The sequence below is a fragment of the Spermophilus citellus genome, assembly GCF_964194105.1.
Source record: "Spermophilus citellus genome assembly, chromosome: 4".
NCBI classification, from domain to species: Eukaryota; Metazoa; Chordata; class Mammalia; order Rodentia; family Sciuridae; genus Spermophilus; species Spermophilus citellus.
Window position 1 is genome coordinate 104,270,261 of NC_138185.1, and position 16,645 is coordinate 104,286,905.

The 16,645-nt window shown below is 39.4% G+C and overlaps 1 protein-coding gene across 5 annotated transcripts in view; it reads left to right on the forward strand.

Annotated features, from left to right (window-relative positions):
• The first annotated feature begins 3,026 nt into the window (after positions 1-3,026).
• UBE2Q2 (ubiquitin conjugating enzyme E2 Q2) overlaps positions 3,027-16,645 on the forward strand; it is a 57,185-nt gene continuing 43,566 nt past the window's right edge. For 4 of the 5 annotated variants that reach the window (XR_014021810.1, XM_081293049.1, XM_081293051.1 and 1 more), the window contains exons 1-2: positions 3,027-3,356; positions 15,848-15,949. Coding sequence is in view for 3 of the 5 variants with exons in the window: in XM_081293049.1 (XP_081149175.1) it covers positions 3,168-3,356; positions 15,848-15,949 (291 nt within the window). In the remaining 2 variants the exon portion in view is untranslated. Of the gene's footprint in view, positions 3,357-3,452; positions 3,720-15,847; positions 15,950-16,645 lie in introns of those variants that run through there. The other variant, XM_081293052.1, reaches the window with a different exon arrangement.

Below are 16,645 nucleotides of genomic sequence, written 5' to 3' on the forward strand. Positions count from 1 at the left end.
CTGAATGTTTTCTCTGATAAGTGGGTGCTAATCCATAATGGGGCAGGGGGGAGCATGGGATGAGTGGAGGAACTTTGGATGGGTCAAAGGGGAGGGAAGTGAAGGGAGGGAGCATGGTATAGGAAAGATAGTGGAATGAAATGGACATGATTACCCTAGGTACATGTATGATTGCACAAATGGTGTGACCCTACTTTGTGTAGAACCAGAGAAGTGAAAAATCATGCCCCATTTTGATTAGAACAAATAAATAGATTAATTTAAAGAAAAGTGATGACTCTCACCAAATGAAACTATGGTCCCTGGCATGGTACGTTAGGGCTCCAAAAATCTGGTCAAAAAATTCTCAGCTTTCTCTTTCTCTTTGCCCCTTCCTGTACTGTATAATCAAGTGGGTTCTTGAATATTCTCTGAACATGGCTATACTTCTATGCAAGTAATATCTGGAATTAATTTCTTTCTCCCATGATAGTTAGTAGTTCAGTAGTTTGAATCTCTCATCACATCTGTTCTGTCTTTATTTATGTGTCTGTATCAGATACTGTGGTAAGTCCTCAGCATCCACTGTATACTATATGATTGGAAATCGAACGAGTGACCCCATCTATTTGCTTGTTTGCTTTGTCATTTCTGACCAATGATATACGAGGGAAATCTACTGGGAGGATTCTTGGAAAGGTTCCCATGTCTTGGAAGGACATATGGAAGAATATGTCCTTTCTGCCACTGCATATTAAGTCTGGATATGACCTGCAAAAAAAAAAAAAAAAGTTTCAGCCAGCTTGCTTTCGGCTTGACAAAGGAATTGAATCTGGGCTCTTGATGATATTTTAAAGGCTCAAATCAACCAATCCTGGAGCCTGCTCTGCTTCTTGAACTTCCTATCATGTGAAGCAATACATTTCCTTATTTTTCAAGCAATTTTCAATCATAGTTTTCTGTTACTTGCAGTCTAAAGTTTTTTGATGCTATATATTAAATTTCTTGAATTTGGAACATCTTTTTAGCTCTATTAGGGCATAAGCACATTGTAGATTCTCAAAATGGATTGTTAAATTAATACTTGTACATATTTCTGAGATATAACTAATACAAATAAATTGCAATTTAGGGATCTCTTTATTGTCTTCCATCAATTTAGAGGTGAAATAAAGTTTAGATAGGTTAAATAACTTGTTTAGGACATTTTATTTCTCAGTCATATTTGTGACTAGGTTGTTCCCCTTTACTTCAGATCCTTGTTTATGACTGCCATATCTGTCAGGGTCCTAAATAACTGGGGACTGAAGGAAAATGAAAATGACAAGTCACAACTGTGTTTAACCCAGCATTAATGCCGATACAGCATGTGAATTGAATTATTTCTTGCTTAAAGCTCAGGATTGAAACCTTTTCTCCCATCCCAGTGTCTATACTGGAGTCACTGCAAATTTTATATGCAGAAGTATTTTCCTGGTAAGATGGATTATAGCTTTAATTAGATTCTCAAAGGTTGTTTGCGACCCTTTGAAGACTGAGAAGCAAATGTAACATGTTATAACACTCAGGAGTAAATGAAAATAAAAAATTTTAAAAATGTTTCTTATTCAGTGGACTTAGCACCTCCCTGTGTTCCGTATTTTGTCACCTAAGGGGATCAGTAGACCAAAGACCTCTTGAAGATCATGAAGCAGGAGACATGTGGGCAATGGAGGACTAGGTACCTCTGACTGAGACCTGTGTAAAAGAAAAATGTAGGGCTCTTTGTTGAAATTTAAGAATTTCAAGATGGTGGCAGCAGAGCTTTAAATTAAGCACTGGATCCTTCTAAGTTAGAAGTCCTGTGCAAATACATGGGTCACACACCTCCGAAGCTGGTCCTGCCTCTAGTACACATTACTGCACACACTATTCCTCCCCAATTATCTTGTATTCCTTTGAATTGCAGTCCTTCATCTATTTTTGGAGCACCTAGAATGTGCCAAGGATTGTGCTCACTACTGGGGATTTCAGATGGCCTTTGCTATGTAACAGGTCTTTTTTCTAGATCCTGGGAATACAGCTCTGAATAAGACACTTGTGTTGAGCAGAGACAAAGAAAAAAAAAAAAAAAGGAAAATACCAGATAGTGATTGGTGCAGAGCAATAAATTAGGATAGAGTGATGTGATATAGAGTGTCTGGGTGGATATTTTAGATTGGGTGGTTCGGACCCTCTGGCGGGCAGGAGAGTTAGCTGGGAAACGGCAAAGAACTCCTGGAGAGACAGAGACTTGAGATGGGATGGGGGAAGGGGAAGAAGATACAATGTCAGAGTGAGCTCAAGGTGGTGATTAAGGGAAAGGAGGAAATCATGGGAAATGGGAGGGAGCTGCTGGCCGTGGCCAAATCATCGTCTTCGGCAAATGGACTGAGAGCAAAGGAGAGAGCAGCACATTCAGTGAGAAGGTCCTTAGACCTGAGCCTATAGAAGTTGTGGTGCTGATCAAATTTTGAGTAGCTGAGATGAAACTAAACGGCGTGCACCTTGGTCTATCACCAAAGTCAGGTGAGTGAGTGGTTCACCGAGGGCCAAGCCTGTAAGCAGCCCCCAGCGGCCAGCGTGCTTCCGCTGCAGCGCCAACGTGGCCGGTGCAAAAGGCCGCGCACGTGTCTGGCCCCAGGCCGGGGACGCGCGGGGGTCTCCGGCTCCTCCTCTTGTGCGGAGCCCTGGAGCCACCTGGCCCCAATCTTCTGGTCCGCGGGTGCGAGTCGCGGAGCAGATGGGGTAGGCGGAAGCGGGCTGGGTCACGGCGAGGAGGGGGCGGCCGGGCGCGCGCGCACTGGCCACGAGCACGCGCCGGAACGGGGGCGCGCGGGGCTATGGGGGCGGGGCGGGGCGGGGGCAGCCCTTTCCCAGGCGGTAGCGGGGGCGGCGACGCTGTTACCCTTTTAAGCCGCGGGGCCGCCGCCTCCTGCCGGTGGAGTCGGTTACAAAGGGAGCAGCGGCTCGGGCGCCGCACAGCTGCCTGCTGAGGCCTCGCGCCCCTCGCCATTTTCCAGCCGCGCTCCGACGCGGGTCGCGGCGGCGGGGAGAGGCGGAGCCGCAAGAGCGCGGCCCGGGCCGGCCCCGCGGGGCGGTCGCGGCCGTGACGGCGGCTCCGGGCCCAGCTCCCCTTCCGCACCCCTCCCGCCGGAGATGTGGGGAAGATGTCCGTGTCAGGGCTCAAGACCGAGCTGAAGTTCTTGGCGTCCATCTTCGACAAGAACCACGAGCGATTCCGCATCGTCAGCTGGAAGCTGGACGAACTGCACTGCCAGTTCCTGGTGCCGCCGCCGGCGCCGCCGGGCAGCCCGCACTCACCGCAGCCGCCGCTCACACTCCACTGCAACATCACGGTGAGGCGCTCGGCCGCAGCCCCTCGGGGCCGGGCGAGGGCGAACTGGGGGCGCCCGGAGTCCTCGGACAAAGGGGAGTCTGCCCCGAGAGGCCCCGGCTCCCCGGGCGGGGCGGGTCCGCCCCTTTCCCCGGCGAGTGGCCTGGCCCAGGCCTCGCTGGGACGGCTCCGGGTTTGGCTAGAAGGAGGCGGAGGGCGCGGGGATGCCTTCGGGGCTGTTGGCCACTCACGGCCCCCGTCGCCACGACCCGAAGCGAAGACCGCGGCGGCCCCTGCCCTCGCCGGGTCGCCATGGCCGCCTGCAGCCGGCCTGCTCCTGGAACTGCGGCGCGGCGGGTCAGCTCCGGCTGTTGTTTGAGCTCAGGTGGGGAAGGAGAACGGCCCTTAAGTTTTAGCGACTCATTCTTCCGTCAGGTTTCCCTCGTGCCTGCTTGCTCAACAACAACAAAAAAATTAAGTTGGTGTGTAAGGGTGAACTGAAAACGGATTCATTGAAGGGAAAAAAAAAGTTTAGGACGCAGCCTCTGGTACTGTTTGGAAGTATTCCTTTTCCCGACCTTACTCCGCGCTAACGCGCATTGTGCCCTGGATGCGGCAGGTGGTGCGACGGCTGTGTTTACGTAGCCTCTCCTGTGCCTCAGCCCGAAAATCATTGATGGGGACCGGAGATTCTGAGCAGTAAACCTGGGCACGTAAGGTCACGTTCTATTATAACGCTGAAAAGACACTTTAAAAAGAGCTCACTCCTTTCATTTAATCGGAAAGCTCAAAACTTGGAAAAATATTGAAGTATTAAATAACTTCATAAAAGTATATTCTGAAGCTTTTCGTTTTGGAATGGATTTTAGGGTATTGGTCCAAATGCAGAATATACTCTTTCTTAAAATAGGAGTCAGGATGGCTAAAACCTAGTCCGTTGTCTTTGACGCCCTTTGGTTGAGTCCGTGGGTTTACTCCAGTGGCTACAGCTTGTTGGGAGTTTGCAAACGCCTTGAAGTTACCAGACTCTGGGGAGAAGGTGGGTACTGTATTTACACCCCCCCTTCCCCCAAACAAAACAAAACTACAATCTAGTGTTGTAGTGAGGAGAGGATTCATGTCCCAGTGTTCTGTTGTGGGTACTGGGGTTTCAAAACTGGACAGAGCGGTTCCTGCTTTGAGCACTCAAGACTTCTAGGGAGAGTTTTTTATGACCCAATGTGGTAACTAAAGTTAAAGGGAGCAACTACTTTTGAATTGGGGGAGGTAGCCTCTGAGAAAACTTTTGAGGAGTTGATCTTCCACAGGTGAGTACAATTTTGGAAGGCTAAGGGAAGGGCATTCCAGACAGAGGAAACTCCACCCAAACAGGACACCAAAGCTTGAGAAAATGTGGTTTGCTTAGTAAGGGACAATTTATGCTCTGACTTGAAGTCCAGAATTTAGGCTGGTGAGGGAAATTTTCCAAATCTGGGGAACAAGAAGTAGTGTGAGCATAGAGTCCATATTAGTAAGGAGATTGGCCTGGATGACTTGGAGGGTGATTTTTTTGGTAGAAGTTGGGTGTGGCCAGGGAAAGGTACAGCTGATTTAAATAATTGGAAACTGAACTCTGTATGCAGTGGAGAGCCACTAAGTTAATCAGGTAAATTGGAAATGTATCTGCCATCCAGGATGGGTGGCACTGCAGAACATATATGTGTGGTTTTGACTATCCCTATGTGGATGGGGTTGCTGTGCTGTGCTGGCATTTAATGCCAGGTGTACAGGGATGCCAAATGTTTTGTAATGTTCAAGTGGTCTGCCACATGGAAGAATTATCCCTCCTAAAATGCCAGCAGTGTCCGGTTGAGAACCCTACTGGAGGCTGATAGAAATCTGCTATAGACAGATAATGAATGATGACCTAGACTAGGCAGTGGCGTTGGGAGTAAAGTCAGAAGTGAATTAGACACATTCAGAGAAAGGACAGTTTGGTGAGGATTAGGTACTACTGTTAGAAACTATTAAGATTGAGCTGCTAGTAAATTACGACATTATTAGAAAATAATTATTATAGATGCTCAATGTGAGTGGGACAAACATACAATTCTTGAACATTGTAGAGAAACTATGTACCCAGTCTCAACATTGGTAAACTTTTACCCAGTCATATTTCATCTGTATTTCATCTTGTATTATTTTGAAGCAGATTTCAGACATATCACTTCCTCTTGTCTTTCCATGTGTATCTCTAAAAGATAAAAATTCTTTAAACATGGGTGTTTTTGATAAAATTGTTGATGCCATTTGCTTAGAAGGAAAAGAGCAAAGAAAAAATGGTGATGAATTTCAAGTGCTGGAGGCCTCTCTACTGGGTTTGTGATTTGTTATTCTGTGAAAAATTGTAGCTGTTTTGTTTGTTTAAAGTATTTGACCCCTTCTCCAATATTTCCCTTTTTTACACAGCTCTAATATTTATTGAGCTCTTCTATATGCCAGGCACTATCTTCTCTACCCTTAGCAAGACATATCCTTTTTTTTTTTGGTGCTGGGGATTGAACCCAGGGCTTTGTCCATGGGAGGCAAGCACTCTACCAACTGAGCTATATCCCCGAACCCCCAAGACATATCCTTATGCAGTTTTTGTAATATTTGTGAATGGTATCTCACTAGTTGTTTATTTACAAACATGATATCTATAGGTTCCTGTTATTTTCTAAAGATACTGTACTCTTTTCCCCTAAAGCTTCTGTGTAACTTTTTTTCCATGTGAAATGTGTCCCTGACTCCTACCTCTTACCCAACCCCAATCTGTTCTTCCATGTCACTCTTTTGGGTCATGTTCAGTGTATGGTGATATTTTCCCCTTTCTCCCTTCTTTATTTCTTACTATTTCTGTTTTGGTTATTTTTTAAAAAATATTCTTAAGTAGTTTATATTGTTTTAAGTCCTTAAAAATCTTTTTTTTTTTTAAATTTGGCAGGAGCATATTCTATAATTGTGCTTTTTATCTTCTGTGTAAATATTTGTTTTATTGACTGTATGGCCACCATTCAAGCTATATTCTGTTTGAATAAAAGTTAACTGCCAAGAGTTTGTCAAAAGTGTAGAGATAAAATCAAGAAGGTATCATGGATAATGTCTTAAATATTTTAAAGGTTGCTAAGGGCTTGATAGGAAATCTGTAATTTGACTACATATGAAAGACTGTGGGAAGTAAAAAAAAAAAAAAAAAATATATATATATATGATGTTCTACTCTGTAGGCCAAGGGAATTGACCTATTCTTTTTTTTCTTGTTTTATAAATTTGTCCTGATTTGAATATCAAGGGAAAAGAGTGCTCTTTACAACCACAAGGAGTCTTTCTTATTGTTTTCTGTGAACTCATGAAAGATTCTCTGCTATACATACTTAAATATTATTTTTGCATTTTCAGAAAATAAGGCAAATTACCAGTCAGTGCTAATATCCAGTTGCTATGATCACTTCTAAAAAGCAAAGCAGCTTGTTTTAATAACCTGTGCAGCCTTATTGGGAATTTGTGTATAACTTTCTTTTAGTCCTTTTGAAGTATTTAACATAAGCTGACAACTCCTTTTATGGACTTAGCATCTGGGAACTCTTGGTAGGGATTTGTTGTTTTAGAGTTAACCCCCCCCCCCGCCCCCCCAAAAAAAACCCCAGAAGTTAAATTAGGTGATAAACAAATGAAACTTCATTTTTATATTATTTGCATAGCATTATCTTTTCTGCACGAGTGGCTATTTACCACAGTATTTTGGTGGAATATTTCTTTGTTTAGCTACTTACATTTCTATTTGCCAAAAAGCCCTTCCTCCAACAGCAAGACACTAAATTGGAATATGTAAGCGTAGGGTGTGTGTGCGCACTCACACTCATACCAGTTTTTATTTAGTAGTTAGGACCTAAAAAAGCAAATCACTTTTTTTACTGTGTTTCTTCATAAAGTAGGTAATACTTTTTGCCCTAGAAGAGATATATAGGGAACCTCTTTGACAGTTATACTGTACAAATATGAAAGTGATGGTGTCATTTGTGTCTGAATAACACTTTATTTTGAAATTGCTTTATTATGACAGCTTTTTTATGGGAAGTAAGGCAATGCTGTTAACCTTCATTTTTGACTTTGTTTTTTTTTAAATTTTTTTTTAGTTGTAGTTGGACACAATGCCTTTATTTTATTTATTTTTATGTGGTGCTGAGGATTGAACCCCCAGCTACTCGCATGTGCTAGAGGATCGCTCTACTGCTGAGCCACAACCCCGGCCCCTGTTTTTCTGGTTTTTACACTGATTAAAAAGTAGTCCCACCCAAGTTGTACAAAGGAAATAATGAACTAATCTTGACTAAGGAGTCTAAGACCTTTCTTTGGTTTTTCCTCCTGGGACAGGTTACCTTTCCAAATTAAACTCTGAGAGAAACATTTACAGTTATCAGGACTGTCTTAAGCTCTTACATGGTACTTTCAATCCAGAATCATTGTTTTCTCATTTATCTGATCAGTTTATAATATAGGGCCAAATTCGTCTATCCTCCCCCTTCCCTATTTTTTTTTTTCCTTGAAAGAAAGGGATATATGAAGAAGAAACTTGGGTTTCCCTTTCATGAATGGTGTGTCTTTTAGTAACTTGTGTTTTTGTTGTGGTTGTTTTGGCTAAACTTAGACCTGGAGGATTATAGTATTAGGTAAATGTTAGCTAGTTGAGGGGTGGAAAATTGAATTGAAATACTCATTACTAAATGCAAAGCATTACTGGAGAGTAATAAAACAGGGCTTTCCACCAAGGTTTTTGTAACAGCGGTTTGGATTATCTTCCAAAGATCATTCTGAAAGATGATGGCTAGTCAGAAGAACCATGGAAGCCTTTCACTGGGTTTCTGTAGCTTAGGTGGTTCAAATCCTTTTCAGCACCATTGTTTTCTCTGCCTCATTTCACTTAAGAATGATGTTCTGAGTAACTGTAATTTGCTTCCTGTCTTTGAATATTTAAAAATCACTAAGGTATGTATGCACTTTTCTTTGTTAGCATTTTTTACTCTGCTTTTGTGGGCTCACAGTTATTACTTCATTAATAAACAACTACATACACACATTTGGTATCTTATGTTGTCAAAGCATTTAAGCTTTTATTAAGGTACTGTATAGTCAATCCTGTCAGTTTACTTTATGCTCCATTCCACATTTATTGAACAGCAAAATGTGAAGGTAATGTGTTCCATAACACTGCTGTCTCTGAACCTACAAGAAGTATGCTCATTGGTTTTCAAAAAATTACAAAATCCTTAGAGATAGCTGTATCTTTCCATTTGGAAGGATGCCCCAATCTGAGCATTCTGGTGGCCAGCTTTGCTGGTTCTTGAGGTAGACATGTTGTTGGTCTGTGGTTGGTTTATGTAGAAAAATGGCATTTCTGGACAAGACAAAAAGACTGCTAAAACAAGGACAGGTAAAGAGATCTTTATGATTAACCTTGAGTTGTGTTAGCCCAGAATAGGACAGTTTTATAGTGGTGATGGTAGTAGTGAACTTGTGTAAAGTTTGTCCGCTATGGGTAAACTTTATGGGGACAGAGACAGTTTCATTCTACAAGCCTTAACATCACTATAAAACTAATAGTAGAATGGAGGAGAGATAAAGGTCTTGAATAATTAGATACTTGTATTTGTCTTTCAGATTTTCATTACTGATGAAAGCGCTTAAATATTCGCAGCAGGAAAAACTGCCTGGGATTTTTGAGTACCATATAATGTTTAAAAACTGACATATCACAGGTCCTTTTAAAGAGGAATAACTAGAAAACTATCTTTGCAAGAAAAATGATAAACCTTGTAAAAATTGCAAAGTTTATATATATGAGAGATTGAAAATATTAATTTATAGGTTTAAGTATTTGTCACCATTTTACATACCTTTCAAAGTAAATTGTCTTTTAAATATTATACTGAACAAGCCTTGAACTTGATGAGTTTATGCTGAACATTGAGTACAAGAGTGGTGGTGGATATTTTATAATATGGGGAACAAGACATTTGTATTGTAAGAAATTTAGAAACCAGATAAACAAAACTAGAAAAAAATTGCCTGATAGATGAAGACATGAACAGATTTTTTTTTGAGAGAGAGATAATTTTTTAATATTTTTCAGTTTTCGGTGGACACAATATCTTTATTTTATGTGGTGCTGAGAATTGAACCCAGTGCCCCGCGCATGCCAGGCGAGCGTGTTACCGCTTGAGCCACATCCCCAGCCCCATGATCAGAATTTTGATATAATATCTTGTGATCATCTTTTTTTCTGCTATGTTTATATATGTTCCCTCTCCCTTTTGAAAAATGTCAGGTTGTTTTGTAATCTTTTTCATTTAGCAGTATTGTAGGTATGTCATAGCTTAGGCCTCTACAATGTCTTTAATTATTGTGTGCTTTTAATTATTGTGTGTTTTATGACTAAACTCTCTAGTCAGCTGTATCTCCTAATACTGGATATATAGGTGGCTGCTGCTCTGAACATCAACAGCTAGAGCTGAATCCTTGTGCATATAGGAAATGTGTTTGAAATGTTCCTAAAAATGGTGGCTTTCAGTTCATATTGCTGAATTGGTTTCTGGAGATGGAACAAATTATATTGTACTTTGTACCATATAGAAGCTTTTATTTTTTTCGTCTTTCCAGGTACTAGCATTTGTGTATTGGATGGGTAAAAATGATATCAAGTGTTCAATGAAATGAATTTCTCAGTCACGGCAAAAGTATAGTTACCTACCTACATACAGCCCTCCAGGAAGCAGTATGACTCCATGTATTCTCCAAGTTTTGGCAAGATGAATGCTGGCTACCCTGACTGGCCAAATTGTTCCAGTGACTCCAGGTCTCCTAGAAAGAGAGAAGTGTAGTCTATTCTGGAGAGAAGTTTAGTCTCAGCAAAGTCTCAGATTTTTCTGGCTTCACCTACCTGACAGTTTATCACTGAGAATGGGAGAGTTTTTTTTAATTGAGGTTTTGTGTCAAGGGAGGTGGTAGCAAAAAAGCAGCTCCAGTGGAACCAGATTGGTGAAGAAAGGTGGTTTCTTCCAAGGAAGAAGTTCTGTGGGGATAGGTAGAAGTGAAATGAGGGGAAGGCAGCAGTTCTCAAAAGTTTTGGGGTAAGAACTCCTTCATACTTTAAAAAATGTATTGATGGCCCAAGGAGTTTTCTTTTTCTCTTCCTATATTGGGGATTGAACCTACTACTAAGCTACTTGCCTGGTCCTCTGTTTATTTTTTTATTTTGAAACTGGCCCTTCAGCCTCAAGTTGCTGGGGTGACAGGCTTGAAAAACTGTGCCTGGCCTTAGGAACTTTTTGTATCAGTTATATCTTGATATTTATCATTAGAAATTTAAACAGACATATTTAAAACGTTAAACTTAATACATATTGTTTAATTTTTTTTTTTTGTAGAAAAAAACATTTTTCTAAACCAAAAAATTTTAGTGAGAAAAATAGCAAAGACTTTTTTTTTTTTAATTTCCCCTCCTAATTTCTTTGTCTACTCTGTCATTTACTTTCATATTCAGATTGTGGTGTGATATCTTGTTTTGGTTGTAATGGAGTCCAGCTCACATAGATACCTGGTTGGAAAAAGAAATATTTTAATAGTCATTTTAGATAATTGTGAATATTATTTTTTGATACTCTGCAAAATTTGGTCCTTCTTGAATTTTGAATGGATCTTTTATTCTTTCATGATATTATTGCATTGGCTATTAGAAATTCTTCTTTTTTTTTTTGAGAGAGAATTTTTTAATATTTATTTTTTAGTTTTTGGCGGATGCAACATCTTTGTGGTGCTGAGGTTCGAACCCAGGCCGCACGCGTGCCAGGCGAGTGCGCTACCGCTTGAGCCACAACCCCAGCCCTATTAGAAATTAATGGGGGCTGGAGACGTGGCTCAAGCGGTAGCGCGCTGGCCTGGCACGCGTGCGGCCCGGGTTCGATCCTCAGCACCACATACAAAGATGTTGTGTCCTCCGAAAACTAAAAATAAATGAATAAATAAATATTTAAAAAAAAGAAATTATTGGTTCATTGAGATCTTCTATATGTTGAGACATTTCATTATACAATATCAAAAGGTTATGTTCATGGGACTGCAAATTGGTGCGGCCAATTTGGAAAGCAGTATGGAGATTCCTTGGAAAGCTGGGAATGGAACCACCATTTGACCCAGCTATTCCCCTTCTTGGACTATTCCCTAAAGACCTTAAAAGAGCGTACTATAGGGATACTGCTACATCAATGTTCATAGCAGCACAATTCACACTAGCTAGACTGTGGAACCAACCTATATGCCCTTCGATAGATGAACGGATAAAAAAAAATGTGGCATTTATACACGATGGGGTACTACTCAGCACTAAAAAATGACAATCATGGCATTTTCAGGGAAATGGATGGCACTAGAGCAGATTATGCTAAGTGAAGCTAGCCAATCCCTAAAAAACAAATGCCAAATGTCATCTTTGATATAAGGAGAGCAACTAAGAACAGAGCAGAGAGGAAGAGCATGAGAAGAAGATTAACATTAAACAGGGACGAGAAGGGGGAGGGAAAGAGAGAAGGGAAATTGCACGGAAATGGAAGGAGACCCTCATCCTTATACAAAATTACATATAAGAGGAGCTGAAGGGAAAGGGGGGAAAAAACAAGGGAGAGAAATGAAGTACAGTAGATGGGGTAGAGAGAGAAGATGGGAGGGGAGGGAAGGGGATGGGGGATAGTAGAGAATAGGAAAGACAGCAGAATACAACAGACACTAGTATGTAAAAACGTGGATGTGTAACCCATGTGATTCTGCAATCTGTATATGGGGGAAAAATGGGAGTTCATAACCCATTTGAATCAAATGTATGAAATATGATATGTCAAGAGCTATGTAATGTTTTGAACAACTAATAAAAAAAAGAAAAAAAAAACCCAGAGGGAGAGGAAAAAAAAAAGGTTATGTTCATTGGTATGATATCACCATCAGTCTTACTGCAGTACTCCTGGGAAGCTACAGGCTTGTAGTAGTTCATAAAAGTCAGAATTCTGAGTTTTTGCCTGAAAACTTGGATTTTATTTTTGGCAATATATACCGTCCTTTGTTTTCCTCAAAATGACAAGATCTGTATTCATTTTTGAGAAAAATGTCTTCTAAAACCCCAAGTTGGCCTATAATCCTAGTTGCTTGGGAGGCTGAGGCAGGAGGATGGTGAGTTCAAAGCTAGCCTCAGAAAAAGCAACTCCATGAGACCCTGTCTCTAAATAAAATACAAAATGGGGCTGGGCATATAGCTTAGTGGTCAAGTGCTCCTGAGTTCAATCCTTCATACCTCCAAACCCCACAAAAACCAAAAAAAGCCCCAAGTCAGCATAATAATTGTTTGTTAGTCACCTGTCCTTTCAAGTAAAAATAGTATTTCATTAACATGGTTAGTTCACCTCACATCACACAAGTGCTTTTTCTCAAGTGTTCTGTAGGAGTGCTCATGTATACTTCCTGTTTGATTACTGCGTACTAAAACAACATATTTAAGGATCAAGATTTAATAAAAATATTTTTTGCCTTTCATCAGACTTTTTTAAAAGATAAATACCCCTATATATGTGTGTGCATATATATATATATATATATATATATATTTATATATATATATAAATATATATTTATTAATTTATTTTATATGTGGTGCTGAGGATCGAATCCAGGGTCTCACACCTGCAAGGCAAGCGCTCTACTTCTGAGCTATAGCCCAGCCCATCATCATAGACATTCTTACGCAAAACTGACCTTCCTCCCTTTCAAACACCTTAAGTATATGACTATTAGTAGTATGGTGTCATTGCCTATATTTGTGATAAGGTACCAGTAGGTTTACCCACCACTGTATTTGCACTTTTATGCAAATATCTTTACCATAAAAATGGCAATTAAGGGCTGGGGATGTGGCTCAAGCGGTAGCGCGCTCAACTGGCATGTGTGGGGCACTGGGTTTAATCCTTAGCACCACATAAAAATAAAGATGTTGTGTCCACCGAAAACTAAAAAATAAATATTTAAAAAATTCTCGTCTCTTTAAAAAAAATGGCAATATTTTGAGCGCCCCACTTTGAGAACCATTGCACAGGTCTGTTATGTGCAGGGTTAAAGAAAGGTTTTAGTAACTGATCTGTTAAGATTTTTCCAGTTCTTTTTTAATATGGTTGTGAGGAATCTCAGTACTTTTTTTCTCATGCAGAAGTTTTTTAGACAAACACTAATCTATACATTGAATTTTGTTTTTAAAAAAAAATTTTTTTTTAGTTGTAGATGGACACAACACCTTTATTTTTGTGGTTTGAGGATTGAACCAGTGTCTCACACGTGCTTAGCAAGTGCTCTACCACTGAGCTCCAGCTCCCGCTTATACTTTGAAGTTCTAAGTCTAGTCTTGTTTTTCAAAGGCTAAAGTAAATACAAAACTAAAACAGTAAAAATTTGTGTCTACACAGCATGTTCCCAAGAGGCAATACTCAAGTGGTTTTCCTTAAAACAGGATTAATTATAAAGATAGTTTACCTTTTCCTGTAAAGATATTTGGGACACAGTAAGAAAGGAATGGGAACACAAAAATAAACTGTTAACAAACAGGTATACTAGGTACCATTAATCATGTCCTGTTTCAGTAGTTTTTTTTTTTTTTAAGAATATTTGGTAAAATGCTTTTAAAAATATTCAGTTTGTGTGGTTTCAGCTATGTTATAATTGAGCTTATAGTTCTCAAAGCAGTGGTTCTTTGTGCAAAATTCTTTAAATTTTAGTTGGTTTGTGTGATAGAATGAAATATTAGAAATTTATGGTATTTGAATTAACAATAGATACATTGGTTTGTAACAAAAAACCCCAGCAGTTTAAAACAACAAATGTTCTCTCACAGTTTTCTGTGAGTTAAGAATCTGCACAGCTTACCTTGGGCTCACTGGCTTAATGTCTTTCATGGGGCAATGAAGTTGTTGGCAGAGGCCATAGGCATCTAAGGCTGGACAGGTAAGAGGATTCACCTCCAGGCTTATTCTTGGAGTTCATGGCAGGATCCATCTTCTCAGAGGGTGTTGGACTAATTTAAGTGCCTTGGTTTAACTGCTATTATTGGTCAGAAATGTTTGTGTTTCATTTTCTTGCCAATGTGGGCTTCTCCTTAGGATAGCTCACCACATGGCAGTTGGTTTTCATCAGAGCAGTCAGTGGAAGAACAAGAGAGATGCGCAAGATATACGGTATCTTTTTGTAACCCAATTTCAGAAGTGACATCTCATTACTTTTGCTGTATTCTGTTTGATAGAAGTGAACCACTAAGTCCAGGGGAGGGAATTTTACAAGAGGTGAGGATTATTTGGGTCATCTTAAAAGTTGCCTTCTATAGAGCTCAAGAGCATCATTGTGAACATAACTGTGGCTATACAAAGAGAATGACTGTCCCAAAAGGCAATTGAACTCCTGAGGCAATTGAAAGTTTAATATCCACTGTGAAAGCTCTGTGTTGCTGTTCATTCTGCCTTGTAACACCTGCTATATTTAAGAAGTAATCTTAACTTCATTTAATAAATCTGTTTCTTAAGAAGTAACATTCTGTGTTAGTTTAAAAAGGAATGGAAAATTATTTGGAAAATGGCAAAATTAAATGGGATAAACTTTAGATTTTTTTTTTTTAAGTGGGGGGAAATCTCAAAGTAACTTCTGTAATTAACACAACTCAGAAGTCAAGAGTGAGTAAAAGATCCTGAAAAACAAAAGTATTTCTCAAGGATTTAGAGACATGTATTCCCTGGTTTTATTTTAAGAATTCAGAATTAGATCTCTTTTAGATAAAAGGTAAAAGTAGTACAGTTTAAATCTATAAACTGTACTTTTTTAATATTTATTTTTTAGTTGTAGTTAGACACAATATCTTTCATTTTTATGTGGTACTGAGGTTTGAACCCAGTGCCTCACGCATGGGAGGCAAGTGTTCTACCACTGAGCCACAACCCCAGCCCTATAAACTGTACTTTTAAGAAACATTTTTTGTTCTTTGAGTGCTTTATTATGATTCCAGATTTTAAAGCTCTGGAAAAAGGTGAAAGCTGGAGAATCCAAGCAAGGATAGACCTTTCTTTGTAAAGGAGGGAAGCCTGTTTCCTTGCTTGAATATCTTTTGTATTTGCTTTTGAAAAATTTTAAGTTTTACATTGCATTCACTTGTTCATGTTGGTTGCTGGGGAAAGTACTTCTGTCTTATTTTTAAACTTAACGAATTGTGTGGCATGGGATAGGCAAGATTGAACTATAAAACTTTATTTGCTTTTTAAATTCCATAAAAGGAAATTTGATTATCCCCCATGGATTTAAATGTTACTTTTCTTCCCCGTATACATTTCACTTGACATTTTGCCATTCAGTGATATGATTTAATGCATATCTGGATTAGTCTGTATGTAAATGTGTTTTACATAGGTATTTCTATAACAGGAATCTTACCCATCTTCTTCACCAATATGGTTTGTGGACTCTGATGACCCAACTCTGACATCGGTTCTGGAACGTCTAGAAGATACTAAGAACAACAACACGGTGAGAAAATAAGTCAGAACCTACTTTATTTTTTTTTTTCTCATGAATTTATGTGTTAAGAGGTAATCATAATGATTAATGATTGATAATCATAATACAGGGGTCAAATACCAAGGTGTGGGTGTGTGTGTTTTTTAAGTTTTTAAGTTCTTCAGGATGTATTTACTACCTGCTTGGTTGGTTGGCTGGTTTATTTCTTCTTAAATTTGCCCCAAGAATAGCCTTGCTTTAGGTTAGGAATTAGAAATTTCTTTTCCCAGCATCCTCATATTAAATCAAACAAGCATTTTTGGTAAAGACTACTAGCTAAGGTGGGGAGTAGAAAAGGGAAAAATGCTAATGCAGATGTGAAGGAATAATGATAGAATGAGGCAAATACTACTGTTAAGGAATTGCTTTTTCTGTCAAGGGTCAATAGCCTGCAACAAAAGCCAAAGATATTCAAAAAGAAGGTTTTTTTTTTTTTTTTTTTTTTTTTTAATAGCAGTACCCCCTTATCAGTAGATGCATAAATCTATGGATAGTATTTAACCCTAATATGCTGTGTTTTTTTTAATACACACACACACACATATATAAATATACCTAGATAAAGTTTAATTTATAAGTTAGGTACAGTAAGATTAATAAAAATAATTAAATGGAACAATATAACAATACACTGTAATAAAAGTTATTTAAAGCTTATGAGTTGTT